The sequence below is a fragment of the Aethalodelphis obliquidens genome, unplaced genomic scaffold, assembly GCF_003676395.1.
Source record: "Aethalodelphis obliquidens isolate GAN/ISIS:26980383/991018 unplaced genomic scaffold, ASM367639v1 scaffold120, whole genome shotgun sequence".
Lineage (NCBI taxonomy): Eukaryota > Metazoa > Chordata > Mammalia > Artiodactyla > Delphinidae > Aethalodelphis > Aethalodelphis obliquidens.
The window spans coordinates 943,718-966,023 of record NW_020838064.1 but is presented as its reverse complement, the minus strand read 5'-3'; the positions used below and the strand labels follow the sequence as shown (position 1 = coordinate 966,023).

At 35.9% G+C, this 22,306-nt stretch overlaps 1 protein-coding gene and 1 non-coding gene across 5 annotated transcripts in view; one reads left to right on the top strand and one right to left on the bottom strand.

The window, feature by feature from the left end:
- SMG1 (SMG1 nonsense mediated mRNA decay associated PI3K related kinase) overlaps positions 1 to 22,306 on the top strand; it is a 97,604-nt gene that overhangs the window by 27,315 nt on the left and 47,983 nt on the right. For 3 of the 4 annotated variants that reach the window (XM_027098126.1, XM_027098125.1, XM_027098123.1), the window contains 20 exons: positions 504 to 640; positions 2,124 to 2,182; positions 3,176 to 3,389; positions 5,964 to 6,089; positions 6,487 to 6,559; positions 7,642 to 7,739; positions 9,025 to 9,198; positions 11,031 to 11,255; positions 12,826 to 12,927; positions 13,541 to 13,810; positions 15,329 to 15,459; positions 15,977 to 16,138; positions 16,573 to 16,691; positions 17,160 to 17,247; positions 17,338 to 17,439; positions 17,828 to 17,968; positions 18,562 to 18,761; positions 19,159 to 19,355; positions 19,524 to 19,685; positions 21,154 to 21,308. In XM_027098126.1, coding sequence (XP_026953927.1) covers positions 504 to 640; positions 2,124 to 2,182; positions 3,176 to 3,389; positions 5,964 to 6,089; positions 6,487 to 6,559; positions 7,642 to 7,739; positions 9,025 to 9,198; positions 11,031 to 11,255; positions 12,826 to 12,927; positions 13,541 to 13,810; positions 15,329 to 15,459; positions 15,977 to 16,138; positions 16,573 to 16,691; positions 17,160 to 17,247; positions 17,338 to 17,439; positions 17,828 to 17,968; positions 18,562 to 18,761; positions 19,159 to 19,355; positions 19,524 to 19,685; positions 21,154 to 21,308 — 2,935 coding nt within the window. The remainder of the gene's footprint in view (positions 1 to 503; positions 641 to 2,123; positions 2,183 to 3,175; positions 3,390 to 5,963; positions 6,090 to 6,486; positions 6,560 to 7,641; positions 7,740 to 9,024; positions 9,199 to 11,030; positions 11,256 to 12,825; positions 12,928 to 13,540; positions 13,811 to 15,328; positions 15,460 to 15,976; positions 16,139 to 16,572; positions 16,692 to 17,159; positions 17,248 to 17,337; positions 17,440 to 17,827; positions 17,969 to 18,561; positions 18,762 to 19,158; positions 19,356 to 19,523; positions 19,686 to 21,153; positions 21,309 to 22,306) is intronic. The other variant, XM_027098124.1, reaches the window with a different exon arrangement.
- Positions 5,497 to 5,605, bottom strand: LOC113615589 (U6 spliceosomal RNA). The gene has a single exon (XR_003431058.1). It is a non-coding gene; the product is annotated as a U6 spliceosomal RNA (small nuclear RNA).

Below are 22,306 nucleotides of genomic sequence, written 5' to 3'. Positions count from 1 at the left end.
CATACTTGCACATGGCAGGTGGTAATTAGACATTTGTTGAACTGAATATGTGATTGCCATTCACCAAAACTTTGTCCTAGGAAAATGATGATGATGTGAACAAGAGGCTCCCCTCCAGTGGGAGACCTAGGTGAGAAATAGAAGCATGTACCCTGTTTCTGCCTGATAGAGACTTTATCCCTAACCTGTTGAAGTTTCTTACCTATGCTCTTTACCTAGATGTTGAAAACAGTTTGGAACAGATTCGAAGAGAATAATTTCTAAGCCTTTCTTTTTTCTCTGTCAGTTGATCCTCTGGAATGAGGTGTTTGCGTATCCTTTTTGAGGGTCTGCTGTGTGCCCGCAGTCTGCTGGGGCTGGGTTTATAGTGATGAACAGAAGTGTTAAAGGACCTACATTCATTGAGCTTTTATTGTCTGGTGGACTGTGATTTTTAATATACTTTAAAATATTTGGGCTGTAAAGTTTCTGTGCTGATTCATACTCAATGTTTATATTCACAGAGCGATCGATGTCTTATTCTGATGAGTCTCGACTGTCGAATCTTCTTCGGAGGATCACCCGGGAAGACGACAGAGACCGAAGACTGGCTACTGTAAAGCAGTTGAAAGAATTTATTCAGCAACCAGAAAATAAGCTGGTCAGTATAGTATGTTTGGAAATGTTGATCAGTTTCATTTTTCCATAGTTTAGTAGATAATGTTACCTAGAGTGGTTTTAAGAAGGGAAAAGCTTCCAAGGAAAAATAATAGGGATTCCTTATTCCAGATTGATTTGGCCTATATTATGATAGTCTAGAACTTAATGCCCCTAATGTATAATTTATCTATACAAATGTTAGATCCACATTGGTTCCTTCTGCAATAAAGTGCTTTTGACCTTTTACACATTTATTCTGTTGTCCTCGGAATTTTTTTTCTGTGTTCCAGGACAGAATATCTCTGTTTTTCATATGTGAAATTGGGGTAGGAGGTACATATTTTGTTCATGGGTAAGTTTGGTGGCCTGGGCTAAATAAATGGAAAAACACTTTAAAGAGTAAAGTACAGGAGGGAGTTCCCTCATTGCCTAGTGGTTAGGATTCCGGGCTTTCACTGCTGTGGCCCGGGTTCAATCCCTGGTCAGGGAGCTGAAATTCCACAAGCCGTGTGGCCCGGCCAACAAAAAAAATAAAATACAGGAGCAGTTACAAATTTCTTCACCCTCCAAGTAAGTCTCCTAATGTTAAATTAAGAACTTGCTATAGGGCTTCCCTGGTGGCAGTGGTTAAGAATCTGCCTGCCAATGCAGGGGACATGGGTTCGAGCTCTGGTCTGGGAACATCCCACATGTCGTGGAGCAACTAAGCCCGTGCGCCACAGCTACTGAGCCTGCACTCTAGAGCCTCCGAGCCACAACTACTGAGCCCGCGTGCCAGAACTGCTGAAGCCCGAGTGCCTAGAGCCCGTACTTTGCAACAGGAGAAGCCACCACAATGAGAAGCCCGCGCACAGCAAAGAAGAGTAGCCCCCGCTTGCCGCAACTAGAGAAAGCCCGCACGCAGCAACAAAGTCCCAACACAGCCATAAATAAATAAATAATTTAAAAAAGAACTTGATATAGAACAGGAGAAAATTAATGAAATGGTATAGTGAGTCAAATAACATTTGGTTCAAAGCAAGCTTCCTCCAACCCTCCTCCCCATTTTATTATGAAAAATTTCAAATACACAGCAAATTGAGAGAATTTTACGGTGAATATCATAGTGTCTAAGCTCTGTCATTAACACTTTTATCGTATGACTGTATCATATATCTCTCTACCTCTTCCTCTATCCATCAATCCATCTTTTGTTTTAAAAATGCATTTCAGAGTAAATGAAACAAGCTTTTTAAGTTTTTTTTCCCCCCCATTGATGATCATGGCTGTATATTTCCTATGGGTAAATTTCTTTCAGAGTCTGAAAGGAAACTTATGACACTCTTAACTTATGATATAATTGGGACCTGGGAATAATAAGAAAAGTAAGGTGTGGTCCAGTTATAATTTGGAGGGAAACACAAGTTAAAAAAAAAAGAAAGTACACAGTGTTATTCTTAAAAGTATAGGAATCTGAAGCTTTTATTAATGTGTTTTTTTTTAAGGTACTAGTTAAACAATTGGATAATATCTTGGTTGCTGTACATGATGTGCTTAATGAAAGGTAAGTAATTTAAAAGACTAAAATATATTTTTAGAAACTATTAAAAAGTGTACAAGAAGATAAACCCATTGGCTTCATTTATGAACATCTACTTAATGTTTAACTGGGTTCTCTTGTCATCTTTATTTGTGTAAAAATATTTAAACAGTAATTACCACTGAATACAAACGAATCCACTTGAAAGGGAGAGCCATTCTTCTTTTTAATTTGTCAACATGACTGAATAATTGAGCATTGACTTGTAGAATGACGTAAACTCTTAATGCAAGTGTGAATGAATGCAATTAACTTTTGTAAACTAGAGCATTTGGAAACTGCTTAGAGAGTAGAGGTGAAAGGGAGCTTCCTTCTTTGGGCAACAGTGGATTCAGGCCATCTATCCTCTGAGGCTACTGGGGTTCTCCAAAGGTGTGCAGTCATTTCTTCATATGGTGATTCCCAAAGAATTGCAGTGTTGGAAAGCATCCAAAACTCATCTCAGCAGATCACGAACCTTACTGCTTTTTGATGGTTTTATTTTATATAGTTTCTCATTAATATAATACTTAAATCAGTGTTGTCCTTTAAGTTTACTGTATTTAACTATTACCATTTCCTATTTTATAGTCCTTACATATTGAATATTACCAAGTATATAATTATATAGTGTGTTTTATCTGATCACTTGTTGCTGCCCTTTTCTGCAAATCTGTTAATGTAGTTTGAGATGGAATTTGAAGTCTGAATTTTAGTATTTCTAAGCCTTTCCTTACTGTTTGTAAATAATTGATTCTATAAAAGGAAATCTAAAGTCTTAACAAAGGTACTTTTGGCATTGCAGGAGACAGAATAGAGAGAATATTTGAAGTGGATAAAATTTCAACCTTTTGTGTAGTTTGAATAAAAATTATAAAATCATTTAAGACATTCTGTTGTAAGATGTGTCATTCTTGTCATCTTTGAAAGCTTAAGCTTTTTGTGTATTTTGTTTTGTTTGCATTAAAATAAACACAGTAGCAAATTGCTTCAGGAGTTGAGACAGGAGGGAGCTTGCTGTCTTGGCCTTCTTTGTGCTTCTCTGAGCTATGAGGCTGAGAAGATCTTCAAATGGATTTTTAGCAAATTTAGCTCATCTGCAAAAGATGAAGTTAAACTCCTCTACTTATGTGCCACCTACAAAGCACTAGAGACTGTAGGAGAAAAGAAAGCCTTTTCATCCGTAATGCAGGTAAGAATTTCTGGAGGGTTGGGGGGAATGATGATGCGCTTGGGAAGAAAGTTGTCCTTAACACACATCCTTGAAGGGGAGCTTAAAGAAAGGAAACTTAGAATAGGGGTTATATACTGATTGATATATGACGTAAATAAAACTCGAGTTTCTGAATTAGAGTAAATGATACACACTGAAGGTAGATTTAAAGTAAGTTATTTTAAAAATTTTGTCTTTTTGCTTTTTAGAAGCTTTCTTTTGAATTTGCGTAGTACTGGAATCATTTACAGATTTGAAAATAGAAGCTCCATGAGGAAAGCCACGTAGAAGGGGGCTTCACATTTTTTGAGGGAGATAAAAACTAAACACCACAACTTATTTTGGGCCTAAAGTTTTGATAATATGTCAAAAATTCTTATTCCTAGTGATATAAAATAAATAATTGTGTGTCTGAATTACTATTATTATTTTTTTGGCTGTGTTGGGTCTTCGTTGCTGCACGCGGGCTTTCTCTAGCTGCAGCGAGCGGGGGCTACTCTTTGTTGCGGTGCGTGGGCTTCTCATTGCAGTGGCTTCTCTTGTTGAGGAGCACTGGCTCTAGGTGCGCGGGCTTCAGTAGTTGTGGTTTGCAGGGGGTACGTGGGCTCTAGAGCGCAGGCTCAGTAGTTGTGGCGCATGGGCTTAGTTGTTCTGCGGCACGTGGGATCTTCCTGGATCAGGGATGAAACCTGTGTTCCCTGCATTGGCAGGTGGATTCTTAACCACTGCACCACTAGGGAAGTCCCTGTATCTGAATTATTAAGATCGTTCCCAATTTAATTTTGAGCAAAGTTATAAGTAAGTAAATTTTTGTTGAGCTAATGTTTTTAAAAATTTAGGATGTGGTGTCTTTAGAATATTTGATATCTTTATTTAATTTGCTTTTTTTATTAAACAATTCATGGTATGTTTTATTTTGGTTAATTATTTTTAAAAAAACATGAGAAATCTATTCTGTCTTTAAAAATTTTATTTTTATTTGATTATAGAGGTTGTGACAAAACTTTGGAAAAGATGCAGAAAATAATTTGTAACTAACCAGCATAACACCAAATTTGGCTTATTCTGCATACAGTTTTCATAATATGAACATTTCCCCAAGTATTTATTTTGAAAAATTTTAAATCCACAGGAAAACAGATGGGCTGGCACATTAAACATCCATATATCTTTTACCTAGATCTGTCACTTATTAACATTTTGCTGCAGTTGTTTTGTTTCTACACACACACAGACACAGACACACACAGAGACACGATTTTTTGTTGAACTGTTTGAAAATAAATTCCACACATCATGATGGCTTATGCTGTGATACTTCAGCATGCCTCTGCTAAGGTTAAGGCTAATCTCATATTAACATTATAATCATACCTAAGAAAATTAATTTTGTCACATAAGACAATCCATGTTCAAATTTTGCAGCTGCCACTAAGATGTCTATAACTTTTGTCTTAACCCAGGATCCCATCAAGGTTCATGTATTGATGAATCTTTAATCTCTTGAAGATGGTGGTGTGCCTCTTTAACCTCTTAAGTAGAACAATTCTCTGCACCCTTTTTTGTCCCCCTTATTTTGTAGAATGTTCTATGTTTTGGGCTTGTCTGATTATTCCTTCCTGTTTAGATTCAGTTCAAATATTTTGGTCACGAATACTTCATGGGTTCATACTTAGTGCTGTATCACACTAGCAGGCATATAACTTCAGGTTCACGTAACTCTTAGATAAAGAGTTTCATCACTTGGTTAAGGTGATGACCAACCAGATCTTTCCACTGTGAAGGCTTATTTTTCTCCCTTTGTAATTAGTGAGTAATGTGGGCATGATACTGTGAGACCTCCTGAATATCTTGATTTTTTCATAATATTTCACTTGATTTTAGCATTCATTCATATTCTGTGCATTGTATAGATGATAGCATTGGCTGTTGCAAAATGGTGGTTTTCTAATTGTAGCATTTCTTCTATATTTATAACATCATTCTTTTGTAGAGAAGAACTTTCCTTTTGGGGAAAAAATTGATTTTAACAAAAAAAATTTTAGCTACAAAATATTCTATAGGTAGTATGCCATATATTTATTTTAAAAATATATATAGTGGTAACATGAGCCTGTGTGTCATTCTTGTGTTGGGGCCATGCTAACCTTCTTTAAATCATTCCAATTTGAAGCAAGTACTAATATCTTAAAGTATAAGTCGTACAACATCTGCTCTATGTTTTGAATTGGAAAATAATTCTGGTACTTTAAAGACAAGTTTCCCAAGCACATCTTAGTTTTTCTACTTAAAATTTTAATCACACCCATGGTTTTGAAGAGAGCACTTAGGAACAATGTAAACATGTTACTTAGGAATAATGTTAATAGATATTAAATGAGGGGAAAACAGTGGATTGAAATGTTTTCAACTTTTTTGGGAACTAAAACTATAGAATTTATTTTCTTTGATATAGTCAGTTTTGGCTATAGTCACTATTAAATAATGAACCTAATTTGCTTGTTTTCTCCCTGTTTTATTAAATGTTCACGGTTTGTAACTTTTATTTTTTAGCTTGTAATGACCAGCCTGCAGTCCATTCTTGAAAATGTGGATACACCAGAATTACTTTGCAAATGTGTTAAGTGCATTCTTTTGGTAGCTCGATGTTACCCTCATATTTTCAGCACTAATTTTAGGGTGAGTTCCCCGCCCCCTCTTCCCAGATGATGGGGTAAGGGATTGGCTGCATGTATGAGGACCTGGGGAATTAGATAGAAAACAGAGTTTCTGCTCCTTTGAGTATATAATTGGTTTTAAGGTCCAGGATTGAATGATGCAATAATGTAGTTTTATAAAAAATACCATCTGTACTTGCTAACACTAATACCTTAAAATACTTAAAGAAATATTTCATCAGTGTCATAAAGAAAGTTCCATTATTCTCCTGCCCTGCCCCTCCCAACCCCGCTTTAATGTATAATGTCAAGAAGGTGGGACGTAAGATGTTCTAGGTTCTCTTACTCTGAAATGTTCCACAGGTTGGAATAGCAATAAGACCTTAAAATGATTAGTCCCCTTCTCTGTCTCCATCCAGGATACAGTTGACATATTAGTCGGATGGCATATAGATCATACTCAGAAACCTTCGCTTACACAGCAGGTGTCTGGTGAGTCGTTCAGCATATACCAGTCATTTAAATATTGTGGGAAGGAGTGTTCGTTTCTCAAAGACCAGCTGTTAACACTACTTTTTTGATAATGCAAGAAAAATAATTGCTTCAGAGGATATTTTGGTGAAGATTACTTGTTAGCTAAATTTATCTTTTAAAAGGAAAAATGTGTACTTTTGTAGTAGGTAGGGAGAGTAAATACAGATTGTAGTGTTGCACCTGTGAGTAAGGACTTTATCTCAAGTCATTTGCTGCGTGTGCTGGTAGGAGATACCACAGTGGCAGTACCCTGAAGGGTAGAAAGGAAGATCCTGGATATTCGTGATTTATTGTTTTTCTATTGATTAAACAAATGGATTAATTTGGAGGATTGTCATAAATGATAAAGAAAAAATTTTTTTTCCGTGTTAAATGAATGACTGATATGACTCACTTGGACATTTCAACTTGTTCCAGGTGCTGTAGTTTCTCATAGCTTATTTGGTGAAATAAACTTCTGAAATTAAGATATACAGGTGAGAGTAGTTCTCTCAATTCCACTGGCAAGTGGTCCCATTTCCCCTGTGGGGATGAGTGTACGCTTTTGGTGACCACGTGTGGCCCTGGAGAAGAAAGCCAAGGTGGCCATAGATTGGCACATTTTAGTCTAAGTCCTGTGTGTAGTGACAGTATGGCTACTGAATCTACTTATTTAAAAAAAAGGACATGAGATTATATTTTACTTTCTGGAGAATTTTCATTTCTGGAGCGTTAAAAGAGGTAGTGGTTAATCATTAGTATATTAAACGGTTTACAGGGAATTCCCTGGTGGTCCAGTGCGTAGGACTCTGCGCTTCCATTGCGGGGGCCCGGGTTCAGTTCCTGGTCGGGAAAATATTATCCCGCAAGCCGCGCAGCACGCAGCATGGCCCCAAACAAACGAAAAACAGTTTACAGTCCTAATTTTATGATATAGGGCATGTTTCAAGAGTGGGCAACTTGAAAACCAGATACCTTTTAAAAGAATTCTCTTAAATATTTTTTTAACTTGGACTTAAAATTTTTTTCTACTCTTCCAAAATTTCTTGTATGATTCCTAGGGTGGTTGCAGAGTTTGGAGCCATTCTGGGTAGCTGATCTTGCATTTTCTACCACTCTTCTTGGTCAGTTTCTAGAGGACATGGAGGCATATGCTGAGGTGAGTATATAAAAAATGAAGTTATTTCCTAAAATTTCAGGTAAGAAAAAAGCAAAAACAAAAATCTAAAGCAGTGCTAGATTTATTTTAAAACAATTCAGATCACCTGACATTTAAGCAAAAATTATGAGACCATTGCAATATTTTAATTATTTTTAGATGTTTTTAAGTTGCCAGCAGAATTACCAGAAAGATAGAAAAATTGCAGGCCTAATTTCCCAAAGCTTGAAATAATCTTGGTGGCTGGTAGTTTCCTGAAGACATTTTCTTCAGTTGTTTCTTATTTTTTGTTATGAAAGAGGTGAATTGATATTGTATAAAAGCCCCTAAAGGCTTTTTTCTCTTACTTCTATTGGCAATCTTGGATCATGCTTTGGAGGACAAGGCTTGGCTTCAGCCACCTTTGAGTATGGTACCTTTAATACTGCTGTTGAAGTGTCTATTATTGGTTCTTGGATTTCCTGGCCACTGTCCTGACTTAAACCTGCCATCTTAGTGTTTCTTCCCTACTCAGTTGGTAATTACCAAGATTCTTGTTTGGTGGTCAAGGCTTCCGTAAAGATTTAGCTTCATCTTTTCTTTATACTTTTGCTACTTCTAGCAAACAGTTACTTCACTACTTTTAACTCTACCAATCTATCTGCCTCTTAACTCTACCAATCTATCTGCTCCCTTTCAGAGAAAAGTGAGGGAATATTTTGCTTCCACATGTTTCTTTACCCCTATGCCTAGGATGTCTTGGTTCCTAGCACACCTTTAAAGCTGATCTGCTTCTGATAAGCCACCCATTCTAGTTTGTAGAGACTTCCCTTTGCTATCCCTAAGATTGAATTCTCTTTGATTATTTTGGTGCTTAATTATGTGTAGGTATATGTTGGTTGTAGTACCCCGTTTTTTGCTAATCTTTTCCTTTGAGTATGTCTAATTTCCTCAGCTAGCTTATAAATCTGTAGGCTAGGTCTTCTAAGGTCTTATAATTTTTTAAACCAACCTCCTCTAAACTCCCCCAACCCCCTTGCTCTTCATGTGAATAATATTGGCTTAGTATACTGTTGACTTGAGTGGCTCAAAGAATCTCTTGAGGTTAATATTTGCTTATTTAAATAATTAGAGAAGCAAAATCTACTTTTATACTTAGATTCATGTTTCCTTTTCTCATAAGCCGAAATTCCTCCTTATTTGTAAAAATGTATTATAAAGCTAATTGATTTAAAAATTGGGAGTTGTTTTTTGTTTTTTAAACAATGTCTTACTTAAATAAGAATGCTATTGAATTCACATCTAGGACCTCAGCCATGTGGCCTCTGGGGAGTCAGTGGATGAAGATGTTCCACCTCCATCCGTGTCCTTACCAAAGTTGGCAGCGCTTCTCCGGGTATTCAGTACTGTGGTGAGGAGCATTGGGGAACGTTTCAGCCCAATTCGGGGTCCTCCAATTACTGAGGCATACGTAACAGATGTAAGTTTTAGTAGTCTTTAGTATCATTCAGCAAAAATTGCCTTTTCTTTTAAATGCTTCTGTTTACCTAGTGAGCTATGTTATTAATCCCTCATTTGTTTAGCATGTGTGTAGGTGTCTGGCCACTTTCTTAAATGGCCAGAAAAGTAGGGAATTCTATATCTCACTCCCCTCACCCCCCAACCTGATGAAAAAAAGTCCACTCTGAATTTTTAAATGCCTATGAACTTTTCTTTTAGGAGATTCTCTGTAGGTTCATTTATTCTTGTTTTTAATATGAATTCTAAAATCTTATTCTTTAGTTTTTTAATAATACTGAGTTTTGCTTTAAAATTATTGTGTCTCCTTTTAGTTTTTCAACATACTAAGAATAACTCTTAACAGGGAAGGCCTCGAAAAGTAATTTTCTCTAAGCATGAGAGGATGAAACAACTTGATAGCCTAACATCAAAGGATATAAAGATATAAGAACTTAAACTATGTAATAGCCTGAGACCAATTATAAGAGGTAGCTAGATTGCCACATTTCAGCAGCCCCAGACATCAGCTGCACTGTATTACAGTCCAGTGAGTGGTTCAGTGTAATGAATGTGAGAAATGAACCCCCATCATTATATTCTGCTTGAATAAGAAGGGAGAAGAAACCTGTGTGATAGTCATAAAAGATTTAACCTAAATGATTAAAATTTTACTGCTAGTGTAAAATTCTAGCTTTTATGAGCATTTACTTTCGTTGAACACTTTGCTAGATAAAATAGGACATTAATTATATATATATGTAATTCTTGGTAAGTTAATTGTGTATTTGAGCAGAAATGTCCTGAAGATAATTAAAACCAGCATGTTAATATGTTAATATTTTGAAACTGATCCAGGTGGTTTAATATTTTTATTTTTACTGTCTGAAAGATGGGTGGTTGATGACTTTGTCAGTGTTGAAATAAAAGCAGTTTATTATATCTATTTATTTATATCTATAAAACAAAAGGACAGGAATGTATCATTTTCCAGGATAGTTCTATATTAAATGTACTCTTTTATGAAGGTCTTTTAGGTCCTTGCCAAAAATGGTCTTTTAGGCCTTTTAAATCTATATGCAGGTTTACAAAAAACCCCTATATGTAGTGGTTGTTGAATATTACAGAAAAATTTGAGAAATATTTTTCTGTATCAATCTTTTCTGTGTCTGTTTTTCTGTACTTGTTTTTTCCTAAGTTATTTTTATTAGAAATGTAGTACATTGACTACTATAGTTTACTGGGGTTTTTTGGGGCTGGAAATGATAAGATTTTCATAATCCTCAAATAGGTATTATATGTTATGAATGAGAATGTTTATATTTATCTTTACATAGAGACCATCAGTACATGAACTTTCATAAGCTAAAGCTATCTTGGATATTTAGTTTTAAAAGATTGATTAAAAGTCCAAGTGCTAGATTACGGAAAGTTATTCTCACGGCAGGTTATTCCCATGTTGTTAATACTGTTACTGTTCTAAGTTCTGGTGTATTTCATGATTATTATGAAGATTCTGAACTTCAACCATTTAGTGACTTTGGTGGGGGGATAAGAATTGGGTATAAGGGAAATAGAGTATGGCAAATTCCATTCCTCTCACAATAGTACTTTAGAATACTTAGGCAATATCCTTTTTGTGTGTTGTACCAGAGATACCTTATTATTATTCAGCCACTGAGAACTAGAATATTAAGAGACTACTGACAAGGCAGGCAGTTAATTTTCAATAGAAACTGCATTAAATAGAAAATATTTCTTGCTCTGTGGAAGAATATGAGTTTTTTTTAAAGCTGCTTGTTTTCCCCATTGCAGGTTCTGTACAGAGTAATGAGATGTGTGACGGCTGCAAACCAGGTGTTTTTTTCTGAGGCTGTGTTGACAGCTGCTAATGAGTGTGTTGGTGTTTTGCTCGGCAGCTTGGATCCTAGCATGACTATACATTGTGACATGGTTATTACATATGGATTAGATCAACTGGAGAATTGCCGGACTTGTGGTACAGATTATATCATCTCAGTCTTGAATTTACTCACATTGGTATGTGAATTCTTTTTTGTTTAATATGTTTATTCAGGCCCTTAAATTTAAATTGATGCGGAAGAAGTTAAGCCCTTGTTTGTTTGTGTTTTTTTGCATTAATTAGTCTTATCTATATAATCTAGTTTGTTTTTGCTCTAGTATCTGTGTACTTTTAGTATTTGAGAGCTCATCTCAGTGTAGCTGTACTTTTTTTTTCGATGAAATATCCTTTATTTCGATGAAATATCATCCTTCACATGAGACTATCTAGCACTCCTGATAAATACTGTGTAGAGAAGGTACTTGATAGCTATTTTGAAAGACCCTGTTATGTTTTGTTTCTGAAACATGAAAACTTCTTTGATAGTTTTTATTATTTTCTTAATCATAAATATCCCCCCTATCTCCGCCTTTTATTATGGACCTTTTGAAGTATATTAAAAAAAAGTAGAGTAGTATAATGAATCTCTGCATACTTAATACTCAGTTTCTATAATTAGAAGCACATGGCCCATCTGGTTTCATCTAGGCCTCCTACGCTCTGCCTCCTCCTTGCCATCCCTGCATCCCCAACTGGATTATTTCAAAGCAAATTCTAGATGACATTCTGCTAAACATTTCTGCCATAGTTACACTTCCCTTTGCCAATGTGAAAAAAAACCCATGTTTAAGTGTAAATACATGTATACTATTTCGGTATCTAAACGTTTTAATGTCACAATGTTAAGGCCTAAACATATAGCTTAGATATATTACTTTTTTCTTTAATAGATTAATTTTCAGAGCAGTTTTTAGGTTTACAGAAAAATTAAGCAGAATGTACAAAGTTCCCATATAACCTGTTCCCCCAATAGTTTTCTCTGTTACTAATATCTTTAGTTTTAGTGTGGTACTTTTATTACAACTGATGAGCCAAACTGAGACATCATTATTAATTAAAGTCCATAGTTGACTTTAGGGTTCACTCTCTGTATTGCACATTCTGTGGGTTTGACAAATGTATAATGCCATGTATTCACCATTACAGTATCATGCAGAAGAGTTTCACTGCCCTAAAAATCCCTTGTGTTCCACCTATTCTCTCCCCTCTTCTGGCTGGCAACCACTGATCTTTTTACTGTCTCTATAGTTTTTGTTTGTTTGTTTGTTTGGTTTAATTTATTTATTTTTGGCTGCACTGGGTCTTCGTTGCTGTGCGCGGGCTTCTCATTGTGGTGGCTTGTCTTGTTGTGGAGCATGGACTCTAGGCACGCGGGCTTCAGTAGTTGTGGCACGTGGGCTCAATAGTTGTGACTCGTGGGCTCTAGAGTGCAGGCTCAGTAGTTGTGGCGCACGGGCTTAGTTGCTCGGCGGCATCTTCCCGGACCAGGGCTCGAACCCACGTCCCCTGCACTGGCAGGTGGATTCTTAACCACTGCGCCACCAGGGAAGCCCCTATAGTTTTGCCTTTTCCAGAGTGTCATATAGTTAGAATCATACAGTATGCAGCCTTTTCATATTGTTTTTTTTTTCCCTTAGAAATATGCATTTAAGATTCCTCCATGTTCTTTTGTGAATTGATAGCTCATTTCTTATTTTATTCTTTTAGATTGTTGAACAGATAAATACAAAACTGCCATCATCATTTGTAGAAAAACTATTTATACCATCATCTAAACTACTATTTTTGCGTTATCATAAAGAAAAAGAGGTAAGTGATTCATTGATCAGACTTGATAAACTTAGGTCATTGAAGGGTTTGACTCCTGTTCCTTAGTAGGCTACATAAATGAAATCGAAATGATAAATATTTGATTTAGAATATAGAAATTATAATGATTCACTTAATATTTGATTTTCATACTGTATACTTTGATCAGTGATATGCAGGTAGTTTTTTCAGATTTTATTAAATTTGTTTTATTAAAATGTGATGTGTATGTTGTAAATAATACTTCATTGTTAGCTTCTTAACCGACTCCCAGTCAAAGCCACTATAGACTTTCTAAGTAGATGTAGGAAAACTTATCTTAATAAAATGGTGTTTGTATGTGTTTTGATACTGGCTTGAAAAAAAAAAAAGGACTTTTAAGAAATTTCACATTGTCATTTTTAATTTAGAGGACCCTTTTTTAAATAAAGCTTTATAGATTTTAAAATGCTTACTGATACTATGTAGGTTTCCTAAATTGCTTTTTTAAAAATTAAGGTCTTTGGTGTTTTGGACAGTAAATTTATCAGTCTTAAACTGATGTGCATCACCATTATGCAGATAGTAATATACTTTCCATTTAATTATCACTTTCCTGAATTCTTATTTTAAGGTTGTTGCTGTAGCCCATGCTGTTTATCAAGCAGTGCTCAGCCTGAAGAATATTCCTGTTCTGGAGACTGCCTATAAATTAATTTTGGGAGAAATGACTTGTGCCCTAAACAACCTGTTGCATAGTCTACAACTTCCTGATGCCTGTTCCGAAATAAAACATGAGGCTTTTAAGAATCATGTATTCAATGTAGACAATGCAAAATTTGTAGTTATATTTGACCTCAGTGCTCTGACTACAATTGGAAATGCTAAAAACTCACTGATTGGGGTGAGTATTTACTTGTAATGTCTTTGTTTTATCCCATTTCAGCCTCTTCTTATTGCATGTTTACATATTTCATTTACCTATCAAGGCAGTGTGTCTGCAGAATCACATAGATCAAACGCCATATTTTGGACATGCCTGGATAATTAAAACTGACAGGAATATTTTCTTGCCATTATGTTTAGCTCTTGCTTTCCTTGATAAGTTTTTTATATTCTATTTTTTACAAAATGCATTTTAATGCTTTCTCCTATTTACTCTAGCATGCTTTTAGAAAAATTGTCAACATTTTCCACAGGGCAAGTTTGTATAGTTCTTTTAATATGCAATCCCTTCTTCCCCTGGTACTCTTTTCCTTCTTCCCACTAGAGTTAGTGCTTCCATATGGTCCTTATTTTTTGACTAACTACTTTTCTCTGGGAACATTCATATATTCTTTTGGAAAAAGAATAAAGATTTCCTGTAAGAAATTTGAAGTGACCATGCTTTTCATTTATAATTATTGCTGTGGTTAGTATATTTCTCCCTCCTAGTGGACCTTGCAGGATTGAAAAACATGATTTATAATGAAAAGTAATGGGATACTATTAAGGGGATAATGTAGTCTAAGAGAGAAGGGAGGGAAGAGTCAAGATTTGATGTTTATATTTGCATGCTTTCCATATTGTTAGATCAGATTGCCCTGTGTCCCTCCATAGCTGCTCTTTCCCTCACTGCTAGGCTGCGGTAGACTCTTCCATTCTTTGCATTCTAAAATTTGGTTGTTGAGAAATTCACATTGTGCTCAGATTTGAGGTTTACATCCTGCACTCTGGAAACGAGAGGGAGTCGGGACCGGGCAGTCAGATGGAAAGGAGTATCTTAGCAATGGAAAGAAAGGGAAGGATGGAAAAGACTTAGAGTGGCAGCGTGTGCCTTTTTTCTCACTGGACAGGGCAACTTGCCATTTGAAGTACATGGAAAACTGAGGAAATACGATCTACTACACTGAAGGGTGCAAGGGCTTTGTTTAGACGAAGGATCAGCAAATTACAGTCCATGGACCAAATCTAGCCCACTACGTGTTTTTTTTTTCTTTCTTTTTTTAAAAAAATATTGAGATATAATTCACATACATTATAATACTCATTTAAAGTATGCAATTCAGTGGCTTTTAGTATACTCACAGAATTGTGCAACCATCACCAAGCATCACCTCTTTTTGTAAAGAATTTTTATTGGAACATAGCCACTTTTATTCCTGTTTTTTTGTCTGTAACTTTTCTCTCTGCAGTGGCAGAGTTGAGGAGTTGGACATTGTACCAGAGGTGTCATGTGGCCTGCAAAGGCTGAGATATTTACTCTCATCTTCACAAGAAGTATTTGTTGATCCCAGGTTTAGTGTACTAGCTTGTTTCCAAATTTAAATCTGTCAATTTTAATTTTTAAAAATGTGTAGACATATTTTGAAGGATAAACTTTTTGTATGCTCTTGTATGTCTTGGAGGAACCATATGTTTACTTTCTTTTGTATGTCATCAGATGTGGGCGCTGTCTCCAACTGTCTTTGCACTCCTTAGTAAGAATCTGATGATTGTGCATGGCGACCTGGCTGTTCACTTCCCTGCCATTCAGTATGCAGTGCTCTACACATTGTATTCTCATTGTACCAGGTAATGTATTTACATATACTTCTTAAGAAAAAAAAATTTTTTTTTAAAAGGGAACATGGGTCCTTTAGAGTATACATTTATTTTATAATTTATTTTATTTTATAAATTTATTTATTTTTGGCTGTGTTGGGTCTTCATTGCTGTGAGCGGGCTTTCTCTAGTGGCGAGCGGGAGCCATTCTTCGTTGTGAGTGGGCTTCTCATTGCAGTGGCTTCTCTTGTTGCGGAGCACGGGCTTTAGAAGTTGTGGCACTCGGGCTCAGTAGTTGTGGCTCGCAGGCTCTAGAGCGCAGGCTCAGTAGTTGTGGCGCAAGGGCTTAGTTGCTCTGTGGCATGTGGGATCTTCCCCGACCAGGGATTGAACCATGACCCCTGCATTGGCAGGCGGATTCTTAACCACTGCGCCACCAAGGAAGTCCCTAGAGTACATTTTTTAAAATGTGTATTGACTTAACTTTGGAATTGCCTTTTTTTTTAAAAATGAGAGATGAAAAGATGATCCAAATTTTGTCTTCCAGGCATGACCACTTTATATCTAGTAGTCTTAGTTCCTCGTCCCCATCCTTGTTTGATGGAGCGGTGATTAGTACTGTAACTACAGCTACAAAAAAACATTTCTCAATTATATTAAATCTCCTGGGAATATTGCTTAAGAAAGATAATCTTAACCAGGACACAAGGTAACTAATACTTATAATATTGTTTCTAACTTTTGTTAATTTGGCTTCATAATTTGAGAAAAAGAAATGACTGTCATTTGAATGGGTAGAGCAACTTCTTCATTATGAAACACTTTAAATTTTTGTTTTATTATTTAATCTAGAATTTCTTGTTCTTTCCTGAAAGAATTACATGAAACCTCGCCCTCCTGCAATATTTTATAGATGAATGTATTTATAGAGATTTAAAAATATTTTTTGCTACAATTTATGCTAGTTTGGGGAGATTTTCTTAAAAGACAGTTTTGGCAAAGGAATTTCTCTAGTTTTAATATTTGTTTATCGCTTGAGGTATTTAAAAGACCAAAAGAAAACTAATGTAAAAAGAATAGGTTTTTCAAGGTGTTTTTCTATTTTTTTTTAATGTGAAATCAACTGTATATTTTGTGTTTCAGGAAACTATTAATGACCTGGGCTTTGGAAGTGGCTGTTTTAATGAGGAAGTCTGAAACATACGCACCTTTATTCTCTCTTCCATCTTTCCATAAATTTTGCAAAGGCCTTTTAGCCAACAGTAAGAATCTGAGATTATTTAATTTTGTTAATCAGTGCTTAAAAGAGATCTTTGTTAATGGCAGAAAGATAGTCACTTGAGTGCTTTTCATGACTGGAGATGTATCATCCCCATTTTAATGACAAATGCATAATCTGTCTTAATTTTTTTGCCATTCTTAATATGTGGAAAACAAGTTGTTTTTAAGTGATTGTCACATTTTTAAGCTTATGTGATTGTTTATACATTCCATGTACTTTTAAAGTTTCCTTCAGAGAAAGATTTGGGTTAAGACTAGTCACCCTGAGTGGGTTTTGTTGAGAGTATCATTTTCCCAAATGTTACTGCCAGTGATGGTTCCAGGCAGGAGCAGCCCCTCATCCATAGTAGGCACTCATTGTTTATTGAAATGAATGGATTCAGAAAATTATGACATAGTGGCATATAATTTCTTCTGGCAAGCTGAAAGTGTCTTTAAATTTCTAATAGCTCTTGTCGAAGATGTGAATATCTGTCTACAAGCATGCAGCAGTCTACATGCTTTGTCCTCTTCATTACCAGACGATCTTTTACAGAGGTATGGATTAAAGATCCAATATTTTGACCCTGGCCCTTTTGATCCTTGGAAATATTCCACACTTCTATTATCTATTTCATTTTTTTGTAGGTGTGTTGATGTTTGCCGTGTTCAACTAGTCCATAGTGGAACTCGTATTCGACAAGCATTTGGAAAGCTATTGAAGTCAATTCCTTTAGATGTTGTCTTGAGGTATGTTGGTGCAAAGACATCCCACAATGTTTAGTTCAGGAAAAGACAAGTTGCCTGTTAGTGGATTAATATCACATCTTGTATGGCACTTCTCAGTGACTGAAGAGATGATAATTGCTACAGAATAATACTTATAATGTCAAAATATTTTTCTCAGTAGTTATTATTCGTAAATTGTATTCTTTTATAGTTTTAAATTAGGTCAATTTTGGTGCTTTAAGAACCTTAAATTTCAAAGTTGTAACATTTCTGTATGTATTTTTTAAGTCTTAATTTTATCAGTTTTTACTTTCAAATTTAGTTGGCAGGGAAATGATTCATTTCCAGTATGAACTAACTTTTTAACGAAAACATTTTGCATAACAGTGACTTTATTTTCTGTCTACAGCAATAACAACCACACAGAAATTCAAGAAATTTCTTTAGCATTAAGAAGTCACATGAGTAAAGCGCCAAGTAACACATTCCACCCACAAGATTTCTCTGATGTTATTAGTTTTATTTTGTATGGGAACTCTCATAGAACAGGGTAAGATTATTTCTTTGACTCTTTCATCTGGGAAAAGTAATTTAAATATACATGAATGTCTTAACCCTGTGCCCAGTTTTGAGGAGAAAATATGTCAGGGGTGGCAGAGTAGAAAGTAATATTCTTCTCAAATGGGTTGTTTTAAGTTTTCAGTAGTAGGAGGAATTGCTTTGAAGATGGCATCTGAAGAAATAAAAATGGGCTTTGCAACTGACAGTGATGGTGAAATGTAGTTGACAGTTAACTGATCTGACCTAGTCATCAGTGCTTTGCGGAGGGGCCTGGGGGCGTAGGCATTCTGGAGATTTTTAGTTGCAATGAATGTTTTATCCTGATAGCCAAATTGTCATGAGCCTTTTACCCTAATAATCTGTCTATACCATACCCCATCCTATTTCAGCTCTAAAAGACCTCTTTAAAATGAGAGGTGGGGACATAATGCTTCCCAATTTTACATGTTTGCCTTTTTCAAGTAGGGAAGATTGTAGTCCCCTACTCCCATTTCCCTTGCAGTTTGTTTTTTGTTTTTGTCTTTTTTTTTTTATTTTAACGAAGTTATCATTGTCTGTTAAATATGAAACTGCTTTTCCCAGGAAGGACAATTGGTTAGAAAGATTGTTCTATAGCTGCCAGAGACTGGATAAACGTGACCAATCAACAATTCCCCGCAATCTACTAAAGACAGATGCTGTCCTTTGGCAGTGGGCTATTTGGGAAGCAGCACAGTTCACTGTCCTTTCTAAGTTGAGAACCCCACTGGGCAGAGCTCAGGATACCTTCCAGACAATTGAAGGTAATTAATTGACTCTGCATTGTTTCAAACTTTGTGATGTAAATACTTTCAAGCTTACATTAAGAAATAATGGATTTCTTATCTTGTTAAAGCAAAAATTTGAGAGTATACGATTTTTTTCTTTAGTACTTTATCAGTTAATCTTTTAGATATGTTTGTTAGAATAAACTTTTATTAAATAATCATGTTGTATGTGTTTTTGTTCACAAATTTAGGGGATTTGTGTGGAGAATATTTTTTTTCCTCTAAAAATGAAAAGATCTTGTTGGGACTTTTGTTTTTAAATGATGAATATACAGAGGATACTTGATAAATGTGAATTTGTGAAATTATCTCTAAGAACTTCTAGAATCTTTGAAGATTCCTTTTAAATTTGGAATGCTGTTTTTGGTTTTAGGTATCATTAGAAGTCTTGCAGCTCACACATTAAACCCCGATCAAGATGTTAGTCAGTGGACAACTGCAGACAATGATGAAGGCCACAGTAGCAACCAGCTTAGACTTGTGCTTCTTCTGCAGTATCTGGAAAACCTGGAGAAGTTAATGTATAATGCATATGAGGGATGTGCCAATGCATTAACATCACCTCCCAAGGTTGGTTTCAGTGGGCTGAATGTTGCTTGGTCAGTTTCGTGGTCAAACCTGGCAGTGTGTGCATGCAGAGCTGAAATCGCAGTAGACCTATGTATATGCTTTATGTGTATTTGAGACATCTCTGCCTGTAATTTGAACCAGTCCTGAGCTCTGCTTTCTCGTCTAAAGGTCATTAGGACTTTTTTCTATACTAATCGCCAAACTTGTCAAGACTGGCTGACTCGGATCCGACTCTCCATCATGAGGGTTGGATTGTTGGCAGGACAGCCTGCTGTGACAGTGAGACATGGCTTCGACTTGCTTACAGAAATGAAGACAAATTCATCTCAGGTAAAGTGGTGTGTGTGTGGAGTTAATTAAATCTGTTAATTAGAAAAATTTGGGCTTAATTCCTTTGCTATGATCTAATCTATGGATGAAAGAAGTTAAAGTTTCTATTCATTTTTTTAAAATATAAATTTATTTAGTTATTTATTATTTTTGGTTCTGTTGGATCTTCGTTTCTGTGCGAGGGCTTTCTCTAGTTGCGGCGAGCGGGGGCCACTCTCCATTGCAGTGCGTGGGCCTCTAACTGTTGCGGCCTCTCTTGCTGCGGAGCACATGCTCCAGATGGACAGGCTCAGTAGTTGTGGCTCATGGGTCCAGTTGCTCCGTGGCATGTGGAATCTTCCCAGACCAGGGCTCGAACCCGTGTCCCTTGCATTGGCAGGCCGATTCTCAACCACTGTGTCACCGGGGAAGCCCCCATTTTTTTTTAATGAACTTTTAAAAAAATATATTTATTCATTTATTTAATTTTTGGCTGCATTGGGTCTTCGCTGCTGTATGCAGGTCCTCTCTGCTGTATGCAGGTCCTCTGTAGTTGCTGAGAGCGGGGGCCACTCTTCGCTGTGGTGGCCTCTCCTGTTGCTGAGCATGGGCTCTAGGCACGTGGGCTTCAGTAGTTGTGGCTCGTGGGCTCCAGAGTGCAGGCTCAGCAGCTGTAGCATATGGGCTTAGCTGCTCCACAGCATGCAGGATCCTCCCGGACCAGGGCTTGAACCCGTGTACCCTGCGTTGGCAGGCGGATTCCCAACCACTGTGCCACCAGGGAAGCCCGGTTCTATTCATTTTTAAAGCTTTTGTTCCAGTATTTTTATACAAGCAGTAACTTCCAGGGTCACCTATTCATATTTTTTACTTAGAATGAAAATATTCATTACTTATGCTTAAGGGTTAGAACTTTAAAGGTAATTCTAAGAAATTTGTGTATAGAAGAAAGAATTTTTATAATAATATATAATGATTAAGTATAAGAGAGTAATAATTTTATTATAGATGTAAAAGTATAGTACTAATAATGTTATAATGTAGGGAAATGTGCTGGCTAGTAAGTAGGGTCACTAAGTAAGTGGAATCCAAAAATTGCACATGTTTACTAGTTAAGGTAATGTCAGTAGGCAATATTCAAAGACATAAAATTAAGCATTCTTTAATTCATGGTTATTTAATTTTTGTTTTATATTTACCTCACGTGTTACTCCCAAAGATGCCACAGTTTAAATGTTTAAGTAAGTTTGTTTTGTAAAGACTGACGCGCATGTGCTATTAAGGTCCATCACCACCACCGCCCTTTGTATCTGCATTATATGTAACATTTTAGGTAATTCCAATAATGCAGTTTCATTGTTGTAAAAATAATTGTTAAATAAATTTGACTTCAGGCTTTAGATTGTGATCGGTAGTTGTAAATTTAGTAGAGATTTGAATTTTGAAGGTATTGAGGTCTGTGATTGATTTTTCTGAATGCCACTCTCAGGGGAATGAATTGGAAGTAACTATCATGATGGTGGTAGAAGCACTGTGTGAACTTCATTGTCCTGAAGCTATACAGGGAATTGCTGCCTGGTCATCTTCCGTCATTGGAAAAAATCTTCTCTGGATTAATTCAGTGGCCCAACAGGCTGAAGGGAGGTAAGTTGGAAGGAAGGAAATGGGTGATAGGATTTCTCTATGTTAAATTTTTTTGTATTAATGACTAACATTGTAATTAAATGTTAATTACACTTAATGTTGATTCTTAATTGATAACCTTTTATGTCAGAGTCTGATACAAATTGCCCTTTGTGGCCGGAGTTCTTGCTCATTAGCTCTGTGCACTAAATGTTCAAACTCATTGCTCTAGGTAAACTCATTCCGTGCCTCTATGTATGCTTATGTAAGTTTCACCAAATCTGGAAAATGTAGGGAAAATAAAAGAATGGCTCATAATTCCATCTCTTAGTGGTAACTGTTAGTTTTGGTGTACATATATGCCTTCTTTCTAGTTCTTTTTTCTCTTATATATAGTTTTTTATCCTTTTCACAGAATAGCAGTATTTCTGCTGGTCTCATGATTTTGCTTTTTCTACTCGGCAATATTTAAAAAAATATTTTGCCGTGTTAAATATTCTACGATGTGATTTTTAACAACACATTTTTTTTTCTTTTTTTTGGGAACGCACCATAGTTTAACGTTCCTTATTGTTGGACAGCAAGGTTATTTGTGATGTTTTTACTAATCTTAATGCACCATGGTACTTAGTTCTTTGCTTTTGTTTGTGATTATTTTCTTTGAATGCATTCCTACAAGTTGATTTACTAGAAGAAAGGCTATAGACCATAAGGCATATGATATAAACTATTGCTAATTTACCCTACATAAAAGATGGTTCCAATTTGTATCTCTAACAGTAGAGTAACACCTCTTCCCTGCACGTTTGTGAATACAGAGGGCTACTGAGAAACAAGAACCCTGCCACCATATTAGTGAAAATGTTTAATTTACATTTCTTTATTAATAATAGAACTTTCCCCATATGTTATTGACCATTTGTGATTTTTAAAAACATAGATTATGTCTTTGTGGCCTCTCGGTTTTTTGTTATTGATCTGTGAGATTTTATTATACACCAAGATTATTGATGCTAACT